This window comes from Melozone crissalis, unplaced genomic scaffold, assembly GCF_028551555.1.
Source record: "Melozone crissalis strain CALT ecotype California unplaced genomic scaffold, PUWL_Pcris_2 ptg000018l_1, whole genome shotgun sequence".
Lineage (NCBI taxonomy): Eukaryota > Metazoa > Chordata > Aves > Passeriformes > Passerellidae > Melozone > Melozone crissalis.
In genome coordinates this window covers 39,614,931-39,636,713 of record NW_026535796.1, presented here as the reverse complement: position 1 = coordinate 39,636,713, position 21,783 = coordinate 39,614,931, and the positions used below count along the sequence as shown (strand labels likewise).

At 40.4% G+C, this 21,783-nt stretch overlaps 1 protein-coding gene across 5 annotated transcripts in view; it reads left to right on the top strand.

Annotated features, from left to right (window-relative positions):
- FOXN3 (forkhead box N3) overlaps positions 1 to 21,783 on the top strand; it is a 202,821-nt gene that overhangs the window by 110,934 nt on the left and 70,104 nt on the right. For all 5 annotated transcript variants that reach the window (XM_054275777.1, XM_054275776.1, XM_054275775.1 and 2 more), the window contains exon 4: positions 20,424 to 20,488. In XM_054275777.1, the coding sequence (XP_054131752.1) occupies positions 20,424 to 20,488 (65 nt within the window). The remainder of the gene's footprint in view (positions 1 to 20,423; positions 20,489 to 21,783) is intronic.

Sequence of the window (21,783 nt, the reverse complement as noted above, 5' to 3'; positions counted from 1 at the left end):
GATCTTGCAGAGCAGCTGGTCCTTGTTCTGAACGAAATCTCCCTCCTGGATTCCCTCATCTGCCATTGGACCTTGCAGAGCAGCTGGTCCTTGTTCTGAACGAAATCTCCCTCCTGGATTCCCTCATCTCCCATTTATAAGGGTCACCCATCTGCTCCAACAGTGCTTCCAGTTATCTTATGCGTACAGTTAAAAGAAACTGCAGTTGCATTTCATACCTGTGTGTATTAAACCCAGTATTTCCCAAAGTATCAATCAGTCTTTCTGTGAATTATTTCTTTTAAAGCACAGATGTCCTATTTCTTCCGTATCTATATGTTTTTTAGATAAAAAGCTCAAAAGATGTTTTAGTGGGTTAGTTCTTTTGAACTTTTATTGACCAATTCACTTTTTCTGGGATGTGTGTTGTATGCATATGAGTATATACAGGGTGCTGTACAGTGGTGGTGTCGTATCTCTGTATCATTTGATACCCTTTCTGGAGAAGGCAGGTTTATTAATTTGTTTAAAGAAAGTACATTTTGTCATAATTTCTTTTGTTATAGTATTGTTATAGTATTTGAATGATTGAATCATAATTTTTGTCATTGTCAGGTATGACTTAACTTCTGATGTCAGAAATCCTCAGCTCAAGACTGGAGTTGTCTCATGCAGATTGTGATTACTGACCATGTTTTTTCTGGGTTTTATAACTCTATCACCTGGGTTCCTGTTGTGTATCCAGTTTTCAGTGTATGTGAATCTGCCCTCTGTATGATCATAAGTAAAAATGATGCTCCTGCTATTTTGATCGAACTGGCTTTTGTAGGAATAAAACTAGAGTTTTGTTTCTCAGGAGCCTCCAGGGTTCAGATGAGTAAAACCAGAAAGGGCTTAAATGATATTAAAACACCTTTTTTTGAACTTTTGGAATAAAAAGCATAGAGTCTTTCTTAATGCAAAAACTTCTTTACACTTGGGTTTTGAATTTTGACTTGGAAAAATCAAGCTGCTTGTTTTATCAGAATAAGATACTTATATAAAAACTGGGCTTTGGAGGTGTTGGAGGGTCCTTAGCAGAGAAATTTCTATTCTCCTCAAAGTTCTGTGTGCCTGGGAACTGAGATTGTTTTCCTTACCACCTCTTTGTCCTGGAGTAAAAGAATGGAGGGTGGGAGGTATGTCTCTTTGCATGTCCACTGCAAGTGACTTGATAAAATGGTTGTTCCTCCTTGCTAAACAGAAGTACTCAGCACTTGCACTTCTTATTCTTTTTCAGTAAACTCTGTTGAAACTCTGGAAGTTATATTTGATTTTCTGTAGTGTGTTTTTTCACAGATGTTTTGACTTTATTATGGTAACCCCATAGTTCTGTCAGGCAGTTTTGTTACAGCAATAAACAAGTGAGAATTCAGGGGCCATGTTTTAGATAGATTTGAAGAAATTGAATTCAACGGGGTTTTTTTGTTGGCTTTCTTTCCATTCCAGGTATCCCTGAGACGAGTCTGTAGGTGTATGGTACTCATTGGTGGTATTTGTGATATTTCTGAATTGTGAACCTGTTTGTAAAATGTAGCATTTTCCTCCTTGGTTCTTGAGGAGTTTTTCTTGTTGTTGTTTGTTTGCTTGTGTGTGTGTTTGTTTTGCTACTGATTGAAAGAGTGGGGATGGGAGGCTTAGGGGCAGGCTGTAAATTACTTAGTGGAACCTTAGTGGCTACCACAGGAGAATGTTGAGGCTAATGATTAAGTGATAATCCCACAAAAGTTGGAATTTTGTTTAATTACTGTCTCCACAGCTAATACAAATTCATTTGGGAGAATATTCTAGTTCTTGTGGGATTTTTACATTTAAATCAATCTCTCCAGTACTTCAAGTCCACATGGGCTGTAGAAGCAAGCACACATTTACTGTGCTATATTATGTTGCTCTTCCACTTTCTGTGAAAAATTCATCTTTGTCATTAGGTCATATAAATGGACTGAACAGGCTGTGAGTTTCATCTGGGTGGTTTTGTGTTGTTCTACTTTTGATAAGATTCCCCCTTCTGTCTGAGGCATTTTTCCCTATGACTGCAAATGGTTTTAGTAATAAATGTGCAGATCTCTGGGGTTTCAGTGCACAGATATGTGTATATACTGCAGTGTACTTTTTATGTCAAAACACAGCCTGGCTGCCAGGGAGGCTGTTCTCTCTTGCACTTAAAACAAAAATGTACTGTTTTAGGGCAGGTGACCTATTTTCATTACAAAAGAGCAAATACTCAGAGAACAGTGGTGGGAGAATTGTTTGAGACAACTGGTCTGCAGAGGGTTTGTGCCAGCGGTGTGACTGGCAAACTCGTGTTGTTGATGAGTAACTTGGGGATACCAGAAGAGGAGTGTGGGTGGGGCTGCAGCCCAGCTCTCCCTGGGGTGAAGTTGTCTGGATTGTCACATACACCTGTGTATCTGTTTACAGGGAAATATGGTTTCCACCTCCATGCGTTCAGATCCTTTATTCCTTTGTGAAAGGCAAATTGGTGAAGAGGTTGGCCAGCTCAGATGAGAGTGTGGATCAGTGCTTTACAAAAGATCTTTCCTTTCTTTACATCCTGACTCATTCCTGCTTTGTTGACAGTCCCCTCCCGTTAATTGCCAGTACTCACTCTGCCAGCTCATATGAACGGTGCGGTTATGTATGGTAATTTTTTATTGCTCTGCCCTTAAAGCATCCAAGAAAGCACAGCCAGTGGGTCTTGCTAATACAATTGTAAATGTATTTCTTTCCTGGCTGGCTGCAGCATGCGTGCACTTGTTCAATTTTTCTTTCATTAGCTTGTATGACATATTTTTGGTATTAGAATCAAGACTACATGGACTTTATTTGTAAAAGTAGAATAACTGTAATTTATTATTCTGCTCACTTTTAAAGGTAGTAGTCAGTGTCCAATTTTATGCAGCTAGAGGGGTTTTGCATTTGTTTCTTATGGCCCCTTATACCTGACTGCTGTTGTCAGTTGTTCTCTGTGCTGCAGTTTTTAACCTCACTGATGGGTTCTCTGTGTTGTCTGCCTGGGTGGTATAAATATTGCAGAGCTCTACGCCTCTCGCTGCTTTTTTTTCTGTAACTATTTTTATCACAATTCCATTATATATGCTTCCAAAAGAAATTCTGTTGAAACAGTGGTTACAGGCTTGGTGGAGACTTTCCTAAGGTTAGTTTGAAAAGCTAAAGATGCTTAGAACAGACTCTCTTTTTGGCACTTCCACTTAGTTTGGAAGTGTGTTGAATCCTGTGGTTTATTCTATTGTGATGGTGGTGAGAGTGATGTTTTTTAAGACAGAATATATGGAATTTGGGAAAATGAATTGCATAGTAATGCAGATACTGAAGGTTGGGTTATTAAAAATGTAACAGCGCTTTCAAATGTCCATGGAGCATTGGAAATTCATAACTGAGGGAAGCGCAGGATGCAGGTCCAGTAAAAGTATATGAAAGAGAAATGTAAATTTAGCAAATTTGACATCATTTGGGCTTCATTAATTTTTATGTTTAATCTAGATAAGCAGATGGAGAAAAAAACACAAACAAAAAGGAATTGGGTTACTTTTAATTATGTAACTTTCCTGAAAAGGCACTTTTTTTTCAGGCAGCTGTCTGATCAATGGCAAAATTCATAACAGCTCCCCACGTATTTAAGATCTCTATTAATTGGAGTTCCTTCTCTGTATAAAAAGTTGTTCTCTCTTTAGCTGTTTTGCATATGAAAGATGAAGAAGACCATTTTTCTCATGAGATTAAAAAAATAAATAAAACAATTAATTAGAATGAAATAATTTTCTAAACTTAAGGGAATTAATAACAAACAAAGCTTCTGGAGTAGCCAGCTTTTATTTTGCAACTTGCAAGTATAATAAAATGTATAAGGAAGGCTTTATACAAACACATTTATTCCATGATAGTTTAAGAGCCACAGTCAGCTATATTGCTAAAGCAGTGTAGATATTTTGATTATTAAGTACATTTTGCTGCTTTTGACTTCATGTGTAGAAGTAGACTTGGTCAGATTTGGGGGGAAAATGAAACTGGAAATTCCTCCTGGAAGTGTTAGAGCTGGTCCTTTTCTGTCACCCTGGGGATATCACTATCAAAGCTGTGCTTTGAAAATAGGGCAGTTTGTATTGATGAGCCCTCTATTTTGTAATTACATGGAACAAGAGCTTTAGGATTTTGGTTTGTGTGAAGCTTTGAAGACCCATAATCACCTGGTTGTTCAGCAGAGTATTGCTTTTGGGCTTTTGGAGGTTTGTTGGGGGATTTTTGGTGTGTTTTCTTGTTTCTTCTTGGCAAAGTAATTTTAAGATGCTTTTGCTGCCCTTGTTGAATAGCAAACTGTCCTCTTAGTTGTGCTGGGGAAGACACTTGTGTAATTGTGCTTTAAGTGTGATCCTGGTGATTTGTTGTGGGATTTTTTTGAGGTATTGGGGCTTGTCAAGGACGAGGGCTTTCTTAAAATATTCCTACCAGTGAGAACCCATCACTGAGCCATAATCTTACTGAGATGGCACAGCGCTGTGCTAGTAAATTTATGGTGTCCCAGAGGACATTCTTTCCAGAAGAGCATGGAGGCATCGTTGTGCTTAGTATTGACTGTTACAGTCTGGTGGGTGTGTGCTACAAACCTGCCTTAAAGGTTTCTTGGCTTGCAAACCTGATTTTTCGAGTCACTTCAGTGCTATTGAAAAGTCTTCCAGTGCCAGGAAAAAGAGGGGAAAATTGCTTTACCTCAGCTTCCTGATTCCTTGGAGTTCACAAGCTGGGAGAAAAAGGGTCATTTGCAAGGCACAGCTTGGCATTCTGCTGCATCTTTCAGCCTGGTGTTCTAATGCAGCTGCAGTGCAGCAGCCTGGGCTGGCACAGGCATTGGGAGTGCTTTGAGACAGGCAAACACTACCCAGGTATGACTCTGACCTGAGGGGAGGGGACTGGCAATAAGAACTGGTCTTCACTTGCTGTCTTCTGATTACCAGGTTTCAAACTGCAGTGTAGAAAAGGGAGGTTGCTTTGATGCCATAAACAAGTTAATAATATCTCTCTGTAGACAGAAATACTTGATTTTCAGGGGGATGTCTCTCTGCTGCTGCTGTGAACAGATTTTGACAGTAGGATGGAAAACTTCCCATTTTAATAGCATATGAGAAGGAGCCAAGTACACAGACCCTGGATTATCTTCCCTTGGTCATTGACCAGGTGCAAATAATGAACTTACTAGACTGAATTAGTTCCTTAAGGGAGATTGTCTGAAATCCATCTCGTATAGTGCTGAAAAGCAGACTCAATAAAATTCTAGAAAATTGCCTGTAGGAAAGAGTTTTCTGCTGGCAGGAAGCTGAATTGGATGACCTGAGGAGAGCTCTTAGTCTGAAATTGGTCACACGAAGGCAAACAGAAATCAGTGATGGATCCCGAGCACATTTGCAAACTGCATTTTCAAGACATGGAAAATTTAAATGCCTTTATTCCAGCTGATCTATAATATGAATTCCCCAGCAAAGTCTTGCATTGTGGATGGCTTTAGTGTGGTGGGAAAATCTAGCATTCCAAGGATGGCAATATGTGCAGAATTTACTTATTACCCATCTTAACTGAGCCGCTGAGACACCACCTGATCTCAAGCTATGGTGCAGACGAAGAAAAATCATCACTAAGTTTAGGTCTGTGTTCATACTTGCTGTCAGTTTCTACGACCAGAGATAAATGCTGCGTTCTTACTGTGTAAAAGTTACATACCCACACCATTCCAGAAGGTTCTTGCAGTGACAGACTGCATTTTTCTCCAGTGGTAGTGAGATGGTGGCTGAGCATTCCTTTCTACACACGTGTATTTGTTGCTGTCTCTTTGCAGTAATGGTAGATTCCCTAAATCGAGTGAGACTCAAGTGTCTTGTGTGTTGACTTCTGCAGGAGTCTCAGCATCCGACAGCTTGTCTCTCACTGATGCTCCACAAGAAGTGTTTATCTTTCAGGAGAGTGAAGCAGGTTGTATCATTTTCCTGTTTTGATGCTAATCTGTTCTTCATGATGTACATCCTCATAGATGTCTGAAGACAGCAGTGAACAGGAGTGTGGATTTAGTCCCAGTGGTGGTTAAACTGCAGAGCACTGCTGGGGCACGATGGAAGCAGTGTGTGTCTCGGGTGGAGTTTCTTGTGTTGACCTTCAGCTTCAGGACAGTAGAATGTACTATACAATATCAAAATTTCAAAACTTAATGTGTACATTTGGTGATGTAAAAAGCAAAGAAATTTTGCCTGAATCAAAACTCAGGGTTAGCCTTATGTTTGCTGGAAATGAATGTCCATTGGAAACAGCTTTTTTATGGTTTTGTTTTAATGCACTTTCTAGATTGAAGTTTCCAAATACAGAAAAACTAGTTTTGCTTCCAAGTCTGCTGCAAGTCTGAGAAAATTTCAGAAAATGGAAAACAGTCAACACTGCTATTCCCTTGGTAAGAGAAGTAATTGTTCCTTTTTGGCACTACCTGCAAATACAGTCATGAGCTGAAGAGTAGCAGACTTTCTTAAATCTCCTCTTTACTTCTTGTTCTTCAGGGAATTGTGTTCTGGAATATTTCTTCAACTCAGACTGTCCTTTCACCACACCAACTCAGTCCCATTACGTTGATGCTTTCCTTGGCAGCTGCTGTAGGTGATGTGAGCACTTTGCTCCTCGTTTCCCTCCTTCCTGCCACGGGTAGCTCTGGAGGGGCTGGCACTGCCTGTGCCACCCTGTGTGCCCAGCTGGGAGGCTTGGCCCCCTGCACGCTGCCCTCCAGCTTGCACATCACCCACAAACCTGGGGAGCTTCATCAGCCACAGTGAAGCAATTCTCTGGCTCAGTGAAATTGTGCTGCTCATGCTGTGCAATTTAAAGACAAAATGCTTCCTGCTAATTATTAACAGTTAGTCTGGAGGAACAGACTCATTACAGGGGCGCTGAACCCTGGCCTGCTGTCCTTTTGGGCACCTGAACAATGCAGTAGGGAGGGGACAAAATGGCAAGAGAAACTGGAGTGCTGGCACCAATTAGTCCCGAGATTAGTCCTGAAAGAGGATTGCAATTTCAAGGCCAAAAAGAGAAGGGAGTGGGTAAAAGGATTTGAAATGAGATTATAGGACCTAAAAGCGCCTTTCTTTTGTTGGGGAAATAATTCAGCAGTTTTGCTCGAGCAGTGAGACAATCCAGTTTAGTGGCTGAGGCAAGAGGTGTGTGTCCTGTTGATTTTTAAAGTTCTTTAACGAAGTTGATCCCCGGTTGTGTTTGTTACTTCTTCCTGTGAAATCCAAGTGTTTTCAACAAACAAACAAAAACATGGAGGAAAACTATTACCTCATCAAAAGGCCTGTTGTTTTTCAGGAAGCTTATTTGTATTCTTTAAAAGGGAAGCCAAGAAAAGGAGGCAGATTGAACTCCCTCTTTTCCTTTGGGGAAACTTTTTTCCCTGGTGGTTACTATGAAACTGGCACTGAAGTCACCCTTTCACGACCCATCCTACAGATGAATTTCAGTGCCAGTTTTTGTTTGTTGGCTACTCAAAGATGCAGATCAGGCAGTTCCTACTTCAATTAAAAGCACCGTCTCCGGTCAATGCCATAGTGGTGAACATCATTCTCTTCCTTGGAGAGGGAAGCAGGCACTGAGCCTTGCTGCCCTGATGAAGAGACCACAATACACACTCATGTATAACACCAGAATGGTCTGGGACTGAAGACTGGAGCTTGCTTGGAGACAGCAGAAAGAGAGGTCTTCCCTCTTCCTCTCCCTCAGAAGGAGAATTACAAAAGGTGGAATTACCAAAAAGAATTGCAGATGTTGTGAACTGAAGAGGAAATGTTTTGATGCAGTCTGTTCATGCAAGACTGTGTGAAATAGTGACACTTCTGCCATTCCCAAGAAGCTTTTCTCTTGGGGTGGCTTAGAATCAACAGTTGTGTAGGCATCACTTGGCTGCTATGCATTACCAGCTTTTTTCTTTCTTTACTTTTTCAGTGGAACTTAGTGTGAAATACCTGTGCAGGCAGGTTTGAAACCTTTGCTTTCAAGTTCACTGTGCCTGCAAGTACAGGGAAATTTCTCATCATGAAGGTGTAATGAGTTCTGCCATGTTCTCGATTTCCCTTCTGTATTTCACATAAACCTTTGTTAAAACTACTTTCATAGGCAAGTAATAGAATCATTAAGGTTTGAAAAGACCTCCAATTTCAGTGCTTAAAGCTGTTTTCCAGTGTGGCACTGAGAGGTTAGCAAGCATCATCTTCCCACTCAGGCTACTGTAGCCTGAATAATGGGGAACACACAGAGAATAACTTTTCCTTCAAAAGAAGGGGTCCTTTATCTCTAGACAAAGCCATTAAAATAGTGCATTCTGCATATCTTTCTTTGAGCTGACTTGTCATCTTTGGACTTGTTTATAACCCATTATCTTAGTTCCCATCAAGAGCCCTTGTTAAATGCTAAATTTTCTGTCCATTTTGTTCTTATTCCATTTTACTTCTCTCACATAACCTAGTGAATCTCACTTGCTGCTTTCTAGTCTTCAAAAGTCTAGCTAGAGTCCCTCCAAGAAAAAAGGGGGAGACTTGAGAGACAAATCTATCAGCTGAGTTTCCACACAAGTTAATGAAGAAACACAGGCCCTTGTCCTGTCCATAGGAATTGTGTGAATAGCTTTAATAAAATTTAGTTGTGAAGTTATCCCATGCTGAGATGCTAAGAGCTGTACAAATGAGCTGTAAAATTTCTGAAATAGAATGAAGACAATAATAAAACCCAAAAACAGATTCAGCAGAGAAGCTAATGTGGAGGAAGAAATGGTTTATGAACAGGGATTGATAATGACAACAGAGTGGCAGGTCCTCTTAGGAATAGGACAGAAAAATGGTTTCGAAAGAGTTAAGAATGGAATGAGATGACAGCAATTTCTGCTTAAGGTATCCAAGGCTGCTTTGCTTCAAGTCATGTTTGTCTGTGATCTGAAATTTAGGTGCAGGGATTTCTAAAAAGGAGCTGTTGCTTGAGCATGTTCCAGTTGACCTGAGAATTGCAGGTGTGTTTGCCACTTCCAGCAGAGGCAGCTCTCTGGGTGGCTCAGCCCTGCAAATGGCTGAGCTTGCTGCTTTCCAGGTCATGAGTATTTACTATCAACCCTTTGTGTGTTGGCTGAAAAATTCAGTGATGTTCTGTACATGACATTATAAAAAAGACTTAACTATCAATGAAACCACCAACATGAAAATTAACTGGAGTGGTTTGGCAAAGTAATTTGTTCCATTTTTCCTTCCCTGATTTGTCAGAATTTACAATTGACACATGAAGAAAATATTTCTGCTTAATTGGTTGTAGTAAACAGATACTTTATAAATTATTGCCTCTTGAATGTTTAAAAGATTGTGTCCCATTCATTTTATGACTGATCAGTATCATTTCACTAGAATGAACAAGCTTGCATCATCTGATGTTTGAAAAACATAGTTTGATACTTTCTGTGATCTGCAGCTTTAGAGGGCTCAAATGCTGTCTGGGGATGTCAGGGTGTCACTGTCTCTTTCTAAACACCAGTGTGCCATAAGTAATTGTTTCCTATAATCCAGCTCACTGATTTTCTATACTTGAAATAATCCAAGGAACAGCTTTGCTCCAGAGATTAATTACATAGAGAGTGCATATACATTCTTGAGCATATTTTTTCTAGTTAATATTAATAAGGGTATTTTGCAACTGCATGGTAGATACCAATTCAACTGAAAGGAGAATTACACAGTGTCTGATAGGTAACCAAGCCCATCTTAGCAGCTCCTTTTGGTGCCTCCAAAGATTGTGCTCTTCATTAGTGAAATACCTCTGGTTTTGGGGTTGCCCACCAGCTGATGGACCTCCCAGAACCTCTTGGTTTTTGAGGACTTCTGGTCCCCTCCACTGGCTGCTAAACCAGAGCTGTTCAGGGAGTCCACTGAGAATTGCTGAATTGCCATATTTGGGTATGTATTTTTTCTATAACTCTCCTGGGCTTTGTCAGGAAAAGTGTATGGTCTAGACTCTCCCTCTGTGATTTTGTGTTTTGGCACAAAGTTGCTAACAAAGTGCTGTAAAGATCCACTATGCAGAAAAAAGAAACTGGTATTTGTGACTTTCTGTGACTTTTTTTCACGTTTGTAATGAATTTTTTTCAGCCTTCACCACATGGAGTCGCAGCAGATAAAACAGCAATGTAGAAACAAGTATCTCATTGCACAAGCAATTGTAAAACTTCACCTTCTTCATATATCCTTTATTCCTACACCTCTGCTTTCTACTGCAGATCCCCAAGTGAAGAGTCTTGTCTTACCGAGTCCATTCAACTTCTGTACAAACAGCTGAGAAAAAGCAGGAGAGAGAAACAGAACACATCATGGATTCCACTGGGGAAGCTGAGATTTGTTGAAATGACAGTGTTTTAAGACAATTTTGGGAAAAGTAGTCTCCTTTTTAGCAATACAGCTTCATCAGTCATATGAGAAATCACTGGCCTAAAGGTAGAAGAGAGACATCTCACTATAAATGCTGTGAAGGTCAGCTTTTCTTTTCCTCACTGAGTTCCTTCATTCATGTAGATAATATTGTAACTGGAGAGAATTATTAGAATATTATTAAGTACAATGTTGGTATTCTCAGCAGGCTGAATAGCTGTTGATAGAGGTAAGGATTAGGGATAAAGATGCACATTGAATTTTATTTCCCATTACCAGTGGGAGGTTTATTTTTCTGTTAAATGAAAGTGGCTAAAATGAGTCAAAATTAAGTCCTCTGAGTATTTGTCTCCAGTTAGGTGTGCAGAATGTATGAAATTCTTTATTTCATACCTCTGCTTTGAAAATTTTAAGTAGAAGATACTGGAAGTTGGGCGCTGTGGTTATTGTTCCTGTAAAATTAGCTAGGAGTGTTCTTGTTTCAGAGACCAGGGAAGTCCAAATCACACACACACTCCTCAGCCATAGTTCAGTGGGGTTCTTCATTTTGGCAGAGGCTGTAGAGAGGGAAGGGACTTCTGTAGTGTAGATATCCATGAGATCTCATCTGTTCTGCCCCTTGAATTTGAGGCCTTGTTGAGTTGAAGAGTTATCAAGAATAAGTGGGAAAATTTCACCTTCTCCTGACTGGACTGAGCTGATAGGATAGAATTTGGCCAAGCTTGTGCCATTTGCTTTAAATTTTTTGTAAAGTGGAGGGCATATTAGAATTTGGCTTTTAATTTCCTCTGCAGCCAGCTGGAAACATTTGGGATAACTTTAGGAGAAAAGCTGAGCTGTTGTTCGGTGCAGCTGATGTCAGTCAGTGATTTGGAGCCCTGGCAACAGTAGTGTGAGTTGAGGGTTGTCAGGAGCGGCCAAGACCTGAGGGGAATGTCTGGGGGCTGGTCCTGCTCTCCCGCTGTTTACTGGGTGTTTTTGGAGGTACCTTTTTACCTCTGTGTGTGTGGTTTCCTGTCTTTGAGTGGAAATTATTTCTCTATAGCTCTGTGGGTGGGAGAATTGATATAGATGGTGTCTCTACAATGCTGCTGAGTACAAAAAAATGCTATATTTTGTTGAGTCTCTAGACCCAGACCCCGAGGTGAAACAGTCTGTTGTTGGATGCTGTAGAATTTTTTGTGTGTGTTTTGGGATGTCTCTCCCCATCCCTAAAATACAGCTCTCAGTTCTTCAAAAGGAATAATCTTGGGAGTATGAATGAGTGAAAACTGACATATTTGGATACTAAACTTTTTATGCCTTAGCAGTTTATTTCTAAAAACGTATCTCTAAGGATAACACATTATTTATGCATTAAACTTTTGTGTTGATGATAGCATCCACAAACTATCTGTCATTTATCTTTTGAGCATCTTGCATGCTGTGCAGTATGGTCCTCAGCTCAGGTCTTCTGGGGGTTACCATGAATGCTAGACTCATGTAGTAGATATGCATGAAGAGTTAGAATTGAGATGATGAAATATGTAATTGGGGCTTTTCAAATATGGGAGTACTTCTGTTTTGATGCTCTTGTTTAATCATCATCATCATCATCATTGTATTTTCTTTTACATAACTTTCTGACATGTGCATCAAACACTTTTGTGTATGGCCCAGTGAGAACAAATCTGTGCAACCTCCTCTGCAGCAATGTTGCAGATCCTATAAGCACATTAAGCTTCCCAAGGAAAAGTACCCTTAGCATCTGGGAGGGGTTGAACGTTCCAGGGGAGAGGTTAAACATTCGTTTGTTCTCTGCTGCTCTAATTCCAGAAGCCAGATTAGTTCTGAATTATCTGAACCACATTCATTCAAGATTAATGAGAAAGACCAAGTGTGGAAAATTTCAGCTGGTAAGCGCCTTGGCTTTGAGCAAGTGGTGGAGGGGGAGTTCATACTGGCAGCGGCCTGCAGGTCATGCTTAGTTTTAGGTTCCCCTTAGTTCTTAAATTGGTGAAATGGGGAATCACCATTCCAGATAAGAATTTCAGCAAGCAACATGAAGCAGTTGGCAGAGCACACACACACCCTCACACACCCCACACACCACTTTAGAGCCTCACCTCCTGTTTCCCATCTATTTCTGTTTCATTGGACGGCAGATTTGCCCTTCTGCATATGCACGTTTATAACTTCATGCATGTTCAAGGTACGTTGGTGTCATTAAAGTGGACAAGTTCTCGGGAGCGGGTGACACGCCATCCAGCAGAGGTGTGCCTCTTGTCACTCTCCAGTCCAGTAACTGACAGGCCATGGTTAGGCCATGGTTAAGCCATGGTTAGGGATGTGACTGGGAGCCTCATGTAGGAAATATTTCTGAAATCCAGGCAGGTCTATCAGCAAAGCTGTTGGAAATTCTGCAAGATAATAAATGGAAAATTCAGGACTGGAGTAACAGAAGTCAATTGTGTGACCCTGGGCTTTAAAAAAAATTATCAGTTTTGATTTGGGAGAGTCCTTCTTTTAGGAGAACATCACGGAATTGTGCCTGGTTAATAGCTCTGCAGTTTCACTGCAGTTCAGTTGTTCAGGTGGTCAGTGTGGAGTCCAGAGCCTGTACTATAGCATTACCTATCCAACCAGACTCTTATACATTAAGTTTAAAGTGAAGGTAGGCCTTAGGTATAGACAGTGTCTAGGACTCATTTGTTTTCCAGAACCTGAGATTGAGGAATTTTTTCCAGTGCAATTTTAAGCAAGTGAAACCAAAGCAGAAATGAAGCTCTTCTTTCCCACTTGTTTTGCAGCAAATGGAAGCAGAAAACTGAAGTGCTCTATTTCTGATTTTGTAGAATAGAGGAGAATCAAACTCTTCTCCCTGTTGGCCAGGTCAGTGTTTGATGCTGGTGTAGCCCAGAAGAGGCCACAGTCCTCTGTAGTCTCAGAGGCCAGTGGCCTGTCTGAAAAAGGAATATTCTATTCATCTGGGCTTCAGGGCACTGACTTGTGCTTCCTGCTTGAGCTGGCACAGACATGCTCTGTAGCTCAGGAGAGAGTTTAGGTAACTCCAAAGTTTGCCCTGCATGACAACTACCAGTTATTAATCCAGTGGTAGTCTAGGAACCATTTAATAGCAGTTGTGAGAAAAGCAGCACTTCAGCAAGTGAAGTAACCTTGTATTTTTCCTTACTTCGAAATATGGGAAATAAGTGGGAACAAATAACAGCTGTGCTCTAGAAGTGAGCTGTGTTGGTCTTTCCTTAACTACATGCACTTCAGAAGACTATTCCCTCACCTATTGTGTTGTTAACAATTCTTTATTCCTTCCAGAGATATATAGTCTTGTGTCAGTAAGCCTGTTTTTAGTACAAAAGAAGAAAAATAAAACTCAGACAGAAAGGATGAAATTACTTGCCTGGAGTCACTGTGTGATTTCAGTGGTAGAGGCAGAATTAGAACTGGAGGCTCATAGGCAGCCTCTCCCAATTCCCAATGGAGACAAATCTTTTTTAATTAAAAGTAACATGGGACAGTTCCCTCACCATGAATTTTCAAATATATCTGGACTTTCTCCTGTTTTAGTATTCAGCCTAGAATTATCTCGTGTTCACAAGTGCATCTTAAAATATTTATACACAGATTAATGAAAGATTTTCATTTTGCACTATGAGGCTGGTGTACCTCAAATAGCCATCTCTCTTGAAGCAAGTACTCTGTAGAAATTATGATCGTTTCATTTATTTAAACAAATCCTGTGTTGTTTTCCATAAATATATAATACTTGTCTCTCAGCAGAGACCAACATTGTGGCCAAAGGCTAGAGAGTCTCACAGAGGGGAGAAGGCTTCATGTATCACCCCAGCAGTGACAGGGGCCTTTTGAGCACCTTAGCAGAGTTGTTGGTGGGTTTCAAAGGACACATGACCATGTTTTTCTTGAAATTAGGAATTACCATTTTTATCCCTGATTCTGGAAATTTGAGTTTTCTTTTAACTTTTTTTTAATCTGCCCCACCCCCTACTTCCCCTGCTTTGTTCTTGCTTAATTACTTAAATGAAGACCTGAAGACCATGGCAGGACAATGGCTTTGGCTATTTGGAGAACATAAAGAATTTGACCCACTTTTCACTTCATCCTTCAAAAAGCATTAAATTTTATTTTCAGGCATTTTGTTCATGAGTAGCTTTCATGAGCAACTTTTCTTTAGTCTTTAATGAAATTTAGATTTAGAAAATCCCTCTGGCAGTTGTGTCATATAGAAAACTCATTTAGAGTTCACAAGGGATCAAAATGTTATTGTTCACTTGAAAATGTGTTAGACACCCTAGAGAAACCAGGAAAGACTCCAGCTAGGAGCTTAAAGTCTCGATCTCACATGTTGCAGTAAGTGAGAGATTCTGAGAGACAGCAGAAGAGGGAATTGCAGAGAAAAGAGAAGCATTGCCAGAATATTAGATTAGCAGTCATAAATTAAAAATCTGTATTGTGAATTCATAAATCTCTTTAACAGTAATGTTTTGTCAGTTATGGAAAATTTGAGAAGATGGAGTAATGGGTTTGTATATTTAAAATCTCTAAAGCATTAATCAGTTTTCATTGAAGTGAGGAAATACCTTATCACCAGCCTTTGAGGGGTTTTTTTATGTATTGGCCCAGGTTAGTAGAGGGTTTTTTGCTTTGCTTGGAGAGGAAGCTTGTTTTGTTGCTGGCTGAAGGCTAGTTGTGGTATTAATTGCCAGCAAACTGCTGGCAAGGATTAGACTTTTTCTTTTCCTCATTAGCAAAACACAAGTATTACAGGTCCATCAGTATATGAACACTTCTGTGTTGCTCAACAGGTAAAATGGCAGTGATCAATTCATTAAAACAACTATGGTTATGTACCCAGATGGACAGTGCAGTAGTGTTGTTTGCCCCCATGCAGGAATGGCATTAAAATTGGCTGTAGAAAAGGAAGCTGATACAACAGTGAAAGGATGTGAGGTCTCCAGTGCAAGCAGTGAAGAGCTGGCAGGTGTTAGAAGAGTCATCAATCAGAAGGAGCTGTTGTCTGTCTTGTGTTCACTCTACAAGCTCATGGCAGTGTGGTTTGGACCAAGTGACCTCCTCCTGTGCCATTCAACACCGCTCTGCAGACCATGTTTGTTCAGCACAGGAGCCAAGGAGGCTGCTCACCACTGTAGTTGGGAACATTTCCCATGCCTTACACAGGGTGATTGCCATAAGGAAATACTGTTCATCTTCCAGCATCAAGGAATGCTGTATTCCCACAAAAACATACTTAACCTTTTTTCCTCAGTTACAGCAGCATCCTAAATTAATTCTCAAGTAATGGTAAAAGCCATTCCAGCTTAGTTGGGCAACCATTTATATACCTTAGAGTCACAGTCTGCGCCCTGCTGGCATTGGGAGCTGGTTGGGCTTGTCAAAAGCATCATTCCCTGCTGCCTCCAGATACAAGGTTTAATGGGTTCCATCCAGATAAGGCATCTACAACTATTGTTATCAGCAACTTGAACATAAGACACTGACTAACTGTGATTTAGTTGCTTCTCAGAAACTTTTGGAGATGAGTTTCTAAGCCTGCAAGATGCTTCATTGGCTGCTCTTTGACAAAATGATTTCTTGCTTCTAGTTGTGGTGTTCTTGACATTTCCTTCAGTTCAGTCTTTGTCAGAGGTGTTGGTCAGACTTTGAAGAGAAGCATTTTGCACTGTGGATGGTTGGTAATGGAATACTTAGAGCGTGGGTACAGCAGTGCCTTCTTTTCCTTCAGCTGATAGTGGCAGCTTCTGTTCCCAGAACTTTTCAATTACATAGCTGTCCTCAGAGCTGGTATTGCCCTCAGGGCAAAGAGGGGTAGTTGCAGTGTATTGGGTTGAGCTGTAGAAGCAGATCAATCATCTTTTCTTGTTCCCATCGTTTTTGCAACTGGTGAGGGCTGGAAAGGACCTCCTCTGTTTCTTGCTGCCTGTTCGTGGTCTAGCAGCTGTTTGCTTACTGCAACTGTGTTGGGTATTTTGAGTGCCACAGCTTGTTAGCTTGCAGCTGACACTGTTTATATTTCTGTCCTTTACTGAGCTGTCCTGCCCTGTAGTCCAGGCTTTCCTGAAAGCCAGGAATTAGCTAATTCCACCTCCTCTTGGCCATGGTGGGCTAAGGTGTGTGTGTGGAGCACTTTCCCTTCCTCTCCAATGAGCTGTCCTTCATTGGGCTAATAAATATCAGCTTCAAAGGCTTTTGAAATGTGTGTTCAGGGGCTGGTGTGTTGGCCTGTATGTTTGCTCTCCCCTCTTTCTGTGTCTTCCTGCTTTACCATCACTCAGTAGATGTATTTGGTAACACAGTCATTGGCCTGTATTTATTGCCTGGCTTCTGTGTTTTCATAATCCCTTAATTGTGGTGTGTCGTGCCACACAATTGAATTTGGTTTGAATTTTTAGTTGTTTGGGTTCTTTAAATCTATTAATCAAGCCTCTCTGACAAAGAGGCCTGTGAGAGCTTTTGGCATAGTTGGGAAATACTGCAACTGTGCTAGAGAATTCTTGCTCTTGCTTTTTTTAGTGCTTGGCTTCGAGACTGTAGTCTCCTTGCTCTAATGTGAATTCCAGAAGACAATGGATTTATGTTTCCTTTTTTAAAGTTTCTTGAAGCCTATGCACCTTTTGAAGATTTTTATCAAAGTCCACCATACATTTGATAGAAATAACTAATCTGGGTGCTCACACACATTATTGCTTCTGTATGCCCTGGGAGCTCTGGGTTGGGCTGGCCACCTGCCATGAACCCTTACTGGCTGGACAGTCTTCATATTGGCCTGGTTTCCAGCAGAAACAGTATTCAAATCAACACGTTCCTCTTGAATGTTTTAGATTTCAGCAAAGCAACATTTTCCTATGGAAAGCCTTTCCTCAGAAAAATCCCTGAAGTCAAGAAGCTTCCCATGCCTGGGGCCCAGTGGCACAACAAAGTTTCCTGCTGATTGTGTCTTCAGAGAAAGAACAGTTCATTCTTGCCCTGAGTGGAAATCAAGTCCCATTTGCCATTAAAAATTGCAGGCACATCCATGGGAATGGTGGGCTTTGATCAGAGGTGGCTCCCAAGTCTTCAGGGGTTAAACACCATCCTCCATCAGTTCTCTCAGATACAGGTTCAGCAGGCTGAATTCTGAAGTGAATACTTCATTTGCTCCCTGTGGTGGTGCACAGATGCCATAGTGCCAATGACTGTGCTGTGGAGGGAGGTGGATTGTGCACTGGATGCCTCTGGACTTGTACCCCTGGATCCTGTTTTATGCATTTACTGCAAATACTGTTGCAGCCTGGATATCCTGTTGGCTTCAAACAATAGTATTTTCTGAAAATCAAACCTGTGGTCCTTGGCAGGTAACTGTTCATGTTTCACGTGTTGTCTGAATTGTTCTTTCATGATGTTTGCTTGAAATCTCAGCTTACTATGGTTAATCAAGGTCCATCTTCCACCCACTTCTGAAAGTGCCCTGTGCTCATCTGCTTCTCAGAGTTAGGCCAGTCCAAACATGTCCAAAACAAAGATGTATTAGGCCCCAAGTTTCTTCATAGTGATATAAGAGTTCAGACTACTTACTGCTTTTCTTCTAAGAGATATTACTTTAGTCAGTGTGTTTAGTTGGTCAATTTGGGGGAAAACCCTTCCACCAATAATTCTAATGGAATAAATATTAATTTTATATCCGGTATTGATTATGAAAGAAAATCATAGACCCAGATTTTGCATTTTTATTTTGCCTAAATGCAGAATATGCTGTTACTTCTGTAGGAGACATGGCCATTCTTCTCTTGTAGCTTACAGGCTACACTGAAGAAACAACTTGTTTGAAAAAAAGCCTGAGATGGACCAAGTTATTTGGGTTTTTATTGATTGGGTCTTTAGAAGAGTGAACTTCTTCAAATGGTTTCTTAATATGGAACAGAGGGGAAGCAGCTTTTGAACACTTTAAAGTGATAGTTCAGCTCTATCATTTGTCAACTTGAAATATGTTTTAATTATTAATACCCTCTGAGACTTCACATACAAAAGTTTGGGAACAAAAAAAAAATTACCCAATGCAGTTCAGACATAGGTAAACTTCTACAAAGCCATGCAAACACAAAAGTTTGTTGTTTCATAAGGCTTGACAGTTGCTGCAGTACATTATGTACGTGCTTTAACTCTTTGGCTTCCTTCTGTGGGAAGACTCGGTTAATTTTCTTAGCTCATGTGGGTTTGTGCTCAGTCAGATGGAGATTTTTATGAGAACCCTGGGCCTTTTTTCAAATTGGAAAAAAAAAATCACTATGGCTTTGTTTCTCTAGTGGAGACATTTTGTCTATTCAAATACATACACTTTTCCCACTCCTTTCTTTAACCCTCTTCCAACCCACTTATGACAGCCTGGGAGTGAATTTCTTTTGCAGTGTCATTTCAGAATTTCACTCTTTTTTTTTTTTTTCTCTTGGACTTTTGAAAGGCATGTAGTTGCCATACTGTGATTTCTGATTGGTAAATCTTTACAGTATCAAGACAATGCTATGGCTTTCTATTTGTAGCCTGATGGGTCCTGTTCCAGAGATTATGCAGGACTCTGATACACCGTAACATTTGTGACAGGAGTGAATCCCACAGGAGTGTGAATGCCCTCAACAGCTCTTGACCTTCCTGTGAGTTGAGGAGCTACACTGAAGAGCGGGTGCTTACTACAAGGAATGCAAACAATTGGTTGCTTAAGCACTATGAAGTGAGCGTGTGTTCAGACAAGTGTGTGCCCCGTGCTCTCCAGCACTTAAAATGTAGACCTACTTAACTTCTTTTTGGTCATTCTGTTTTCTTTCTCTCTCTCAATTCCCCCTTTTGTTAAGGAGTATTGAAGGTTTTTATTACTCATGTAATTGATTTGGATGTATAAACAGTCCTTATTTTAACACAGTGAATTTTTTATATATTAGCACAAGACTATCTGCAGAATAGTTGTACTTATATGCACAGAACAGTGTTAAATACAATTTCCATTGTATGGACAATATATACAGAAGCTATATGACTGCAGTTGTGATACCTGAAATTTTTCAGTCTACTTTACCAGACTTCTTAAAGTAGTTTTTCACTGCTGTGTCTGCTTATATGTCAGCCATTGAGTACATCACTCTTAAAAGAGTTGTCTTAGGAGCACAGAAGGCTGTATCCCCAGACTGTGAGTGTTCGTCTATGGTGCAAAGTAACTTACATCACTGAGGATGATTTTATGGTCTCTGCAAGGATTTGTCCATGAGTTGTCTCAGAAGCAGAAGAGGGGCCTGGCCCTGTGTGAGTTCAGGGCAGGGCCTTGGTTCAGGCAGCAGTGACACTGCCAGGCACCCGCTGGGCCCTGTGGCCACTGCCCTGGCGGGGTCTCACAGGAGCTGCCGTGGTCACCAAGCACAGGGCAAGGGCTGAGATGTGTCACTGGTGCTGGGGACGATGTGTCGAGCTGTTCCTGCTGCTGTGAGGGGCTGTGCCTGCGGGGGCTCCGTGGGTGAGGCACGGGAGCTGCCTGGGGTCCGTCCTGCGCAGACAAACAGCTGGGGCAGCATGTTGTCACAGCTGAGTGAAACATTTGAATTGTTAGCAGGTATCTCTGGAGAAGGGCATGTATTTTTCCGTACCGAGAATTCAGTAAATAATTTTGACATTGATTTGAGGTTTTCTATTATTTATTCAAAATTGCTTTTTTCCCTTTTCCTCCAAGAGGTTGTGGGTGTGTGCTCTGCTGAGGAGATTTTTTCTCGTGAAGAAAATGTCGATCTTGAATCAAATTAACCTATTTTTAACATGAAATATTAGATCCTCTCTTGAAGGCAAAAGTGTCATGATGTTACATTAGCTTTAAGAGCAGAACAGAATTCATGCAAATAGTAACTTATAATTGCAACTTCTAATGCAAATGTGATTTTCTTTACACTTGTTTCTTATTCCCTTTAGCACATCAGGTCCACCCATTTGGCCAGGAAGCACCTTTTTCAAGAGAAACGGAGCCCTTCTACAAGGTAGGTGATAGATACTGCATCTTGGAGTAACTGTTCTACTTGAGAAATAACTTCTGCAAATTGCACAGCTTTTTTGATACTCACCTGGCAAGAAATAACCAAATGTTTTTTGTTTCCTTTACCCTTTCTCCTTTATTGCGCATCTGGTGCCTTGAAAATGACGGTTTACCACGTACAGTGAGTGTAGTCTGTGAAAGTTGCTGCTTTTTTTCTTTCCTCAGATCATTAAATTGCTTGCTGTAATATATGGTGAAGGGTGGCTTTTTGGTTTTTTCCCTTTGTGTGAATAAAGAGTGCCCAGAAGGAAATGTTCCAGGAACATCACTTTTAGCTCTGTGGATGAAAAAGGTTGTTCTTTGAGAGAGATTCTTTTTTTTACTCCTTAATTGTGCTGATAGCAAAAGGTACCAGAAGGTAGGTAGCCATGATGTAATGGGGAAAACAGTGTCAGAGTGTTTGTCTCAAGAAAGCTACTATGGTTAACAGTGCTTATATTCACAGAACAGTGTTAAATACAATTTCCATTGTATGGACAATATATACAGAAGCTATATGACTGCAGTTGTGATAGCTGAAAATTTTCAATCTACTTTACCAGACTTCTTAAAGTAGTTTTTCACTGCTGTGTCTGCTTATATTTCTATCATTGAGTACATCACTCTTAAAAGAGTTGTCTTAGGAACACAGAAGGCTGGATCTCCAGACTGCAAGTGTTTGTCTATGGTGCAAAGTAACTTACACCACTGAGGATGATTTTATGGTCTCTGCAAGGATTTGTCCATGAGTTGTCTCAGTTTCCTTTTCATTCTCCTGGTGCCAAGACTTTTCTGGTCTTTCTTCTGACAGAAAATGCTATATAATGTTCTCAGGAGCATTTATCCCAAATCACTTATGATGGAGCTTTACTCACAATGAGACACACAAGCAAATAATTCATTGTCAGGCAGTATTACCTTTTACAGACCAAAGGAATCCAGCATCTGAGGTTTACCTGTGAATATTTTTCAAGTTAATTCCTTGCACATATCTAAGAATTTTCATAACTCTATTTACTATCTATGCTGAGATTTGTTCAAGTGAATTTTAAATACATTAAAACATTCAGATTATTTCTTACCACTAGGAGATGGTATAAATTGTAGAGTTTAGCTGCTTTTGGCTTTAGTCTGATCAGATAGCTCTGCTACCTTTACAGTCCTTCCTAATGAGAAGAACTAGATTTTTTTTTTTTTTTTTTTTTGGGAAGGAAAAAGAACTGTTGTGAAATAGCTTGATTTGTTTCACTTTTTCAACAA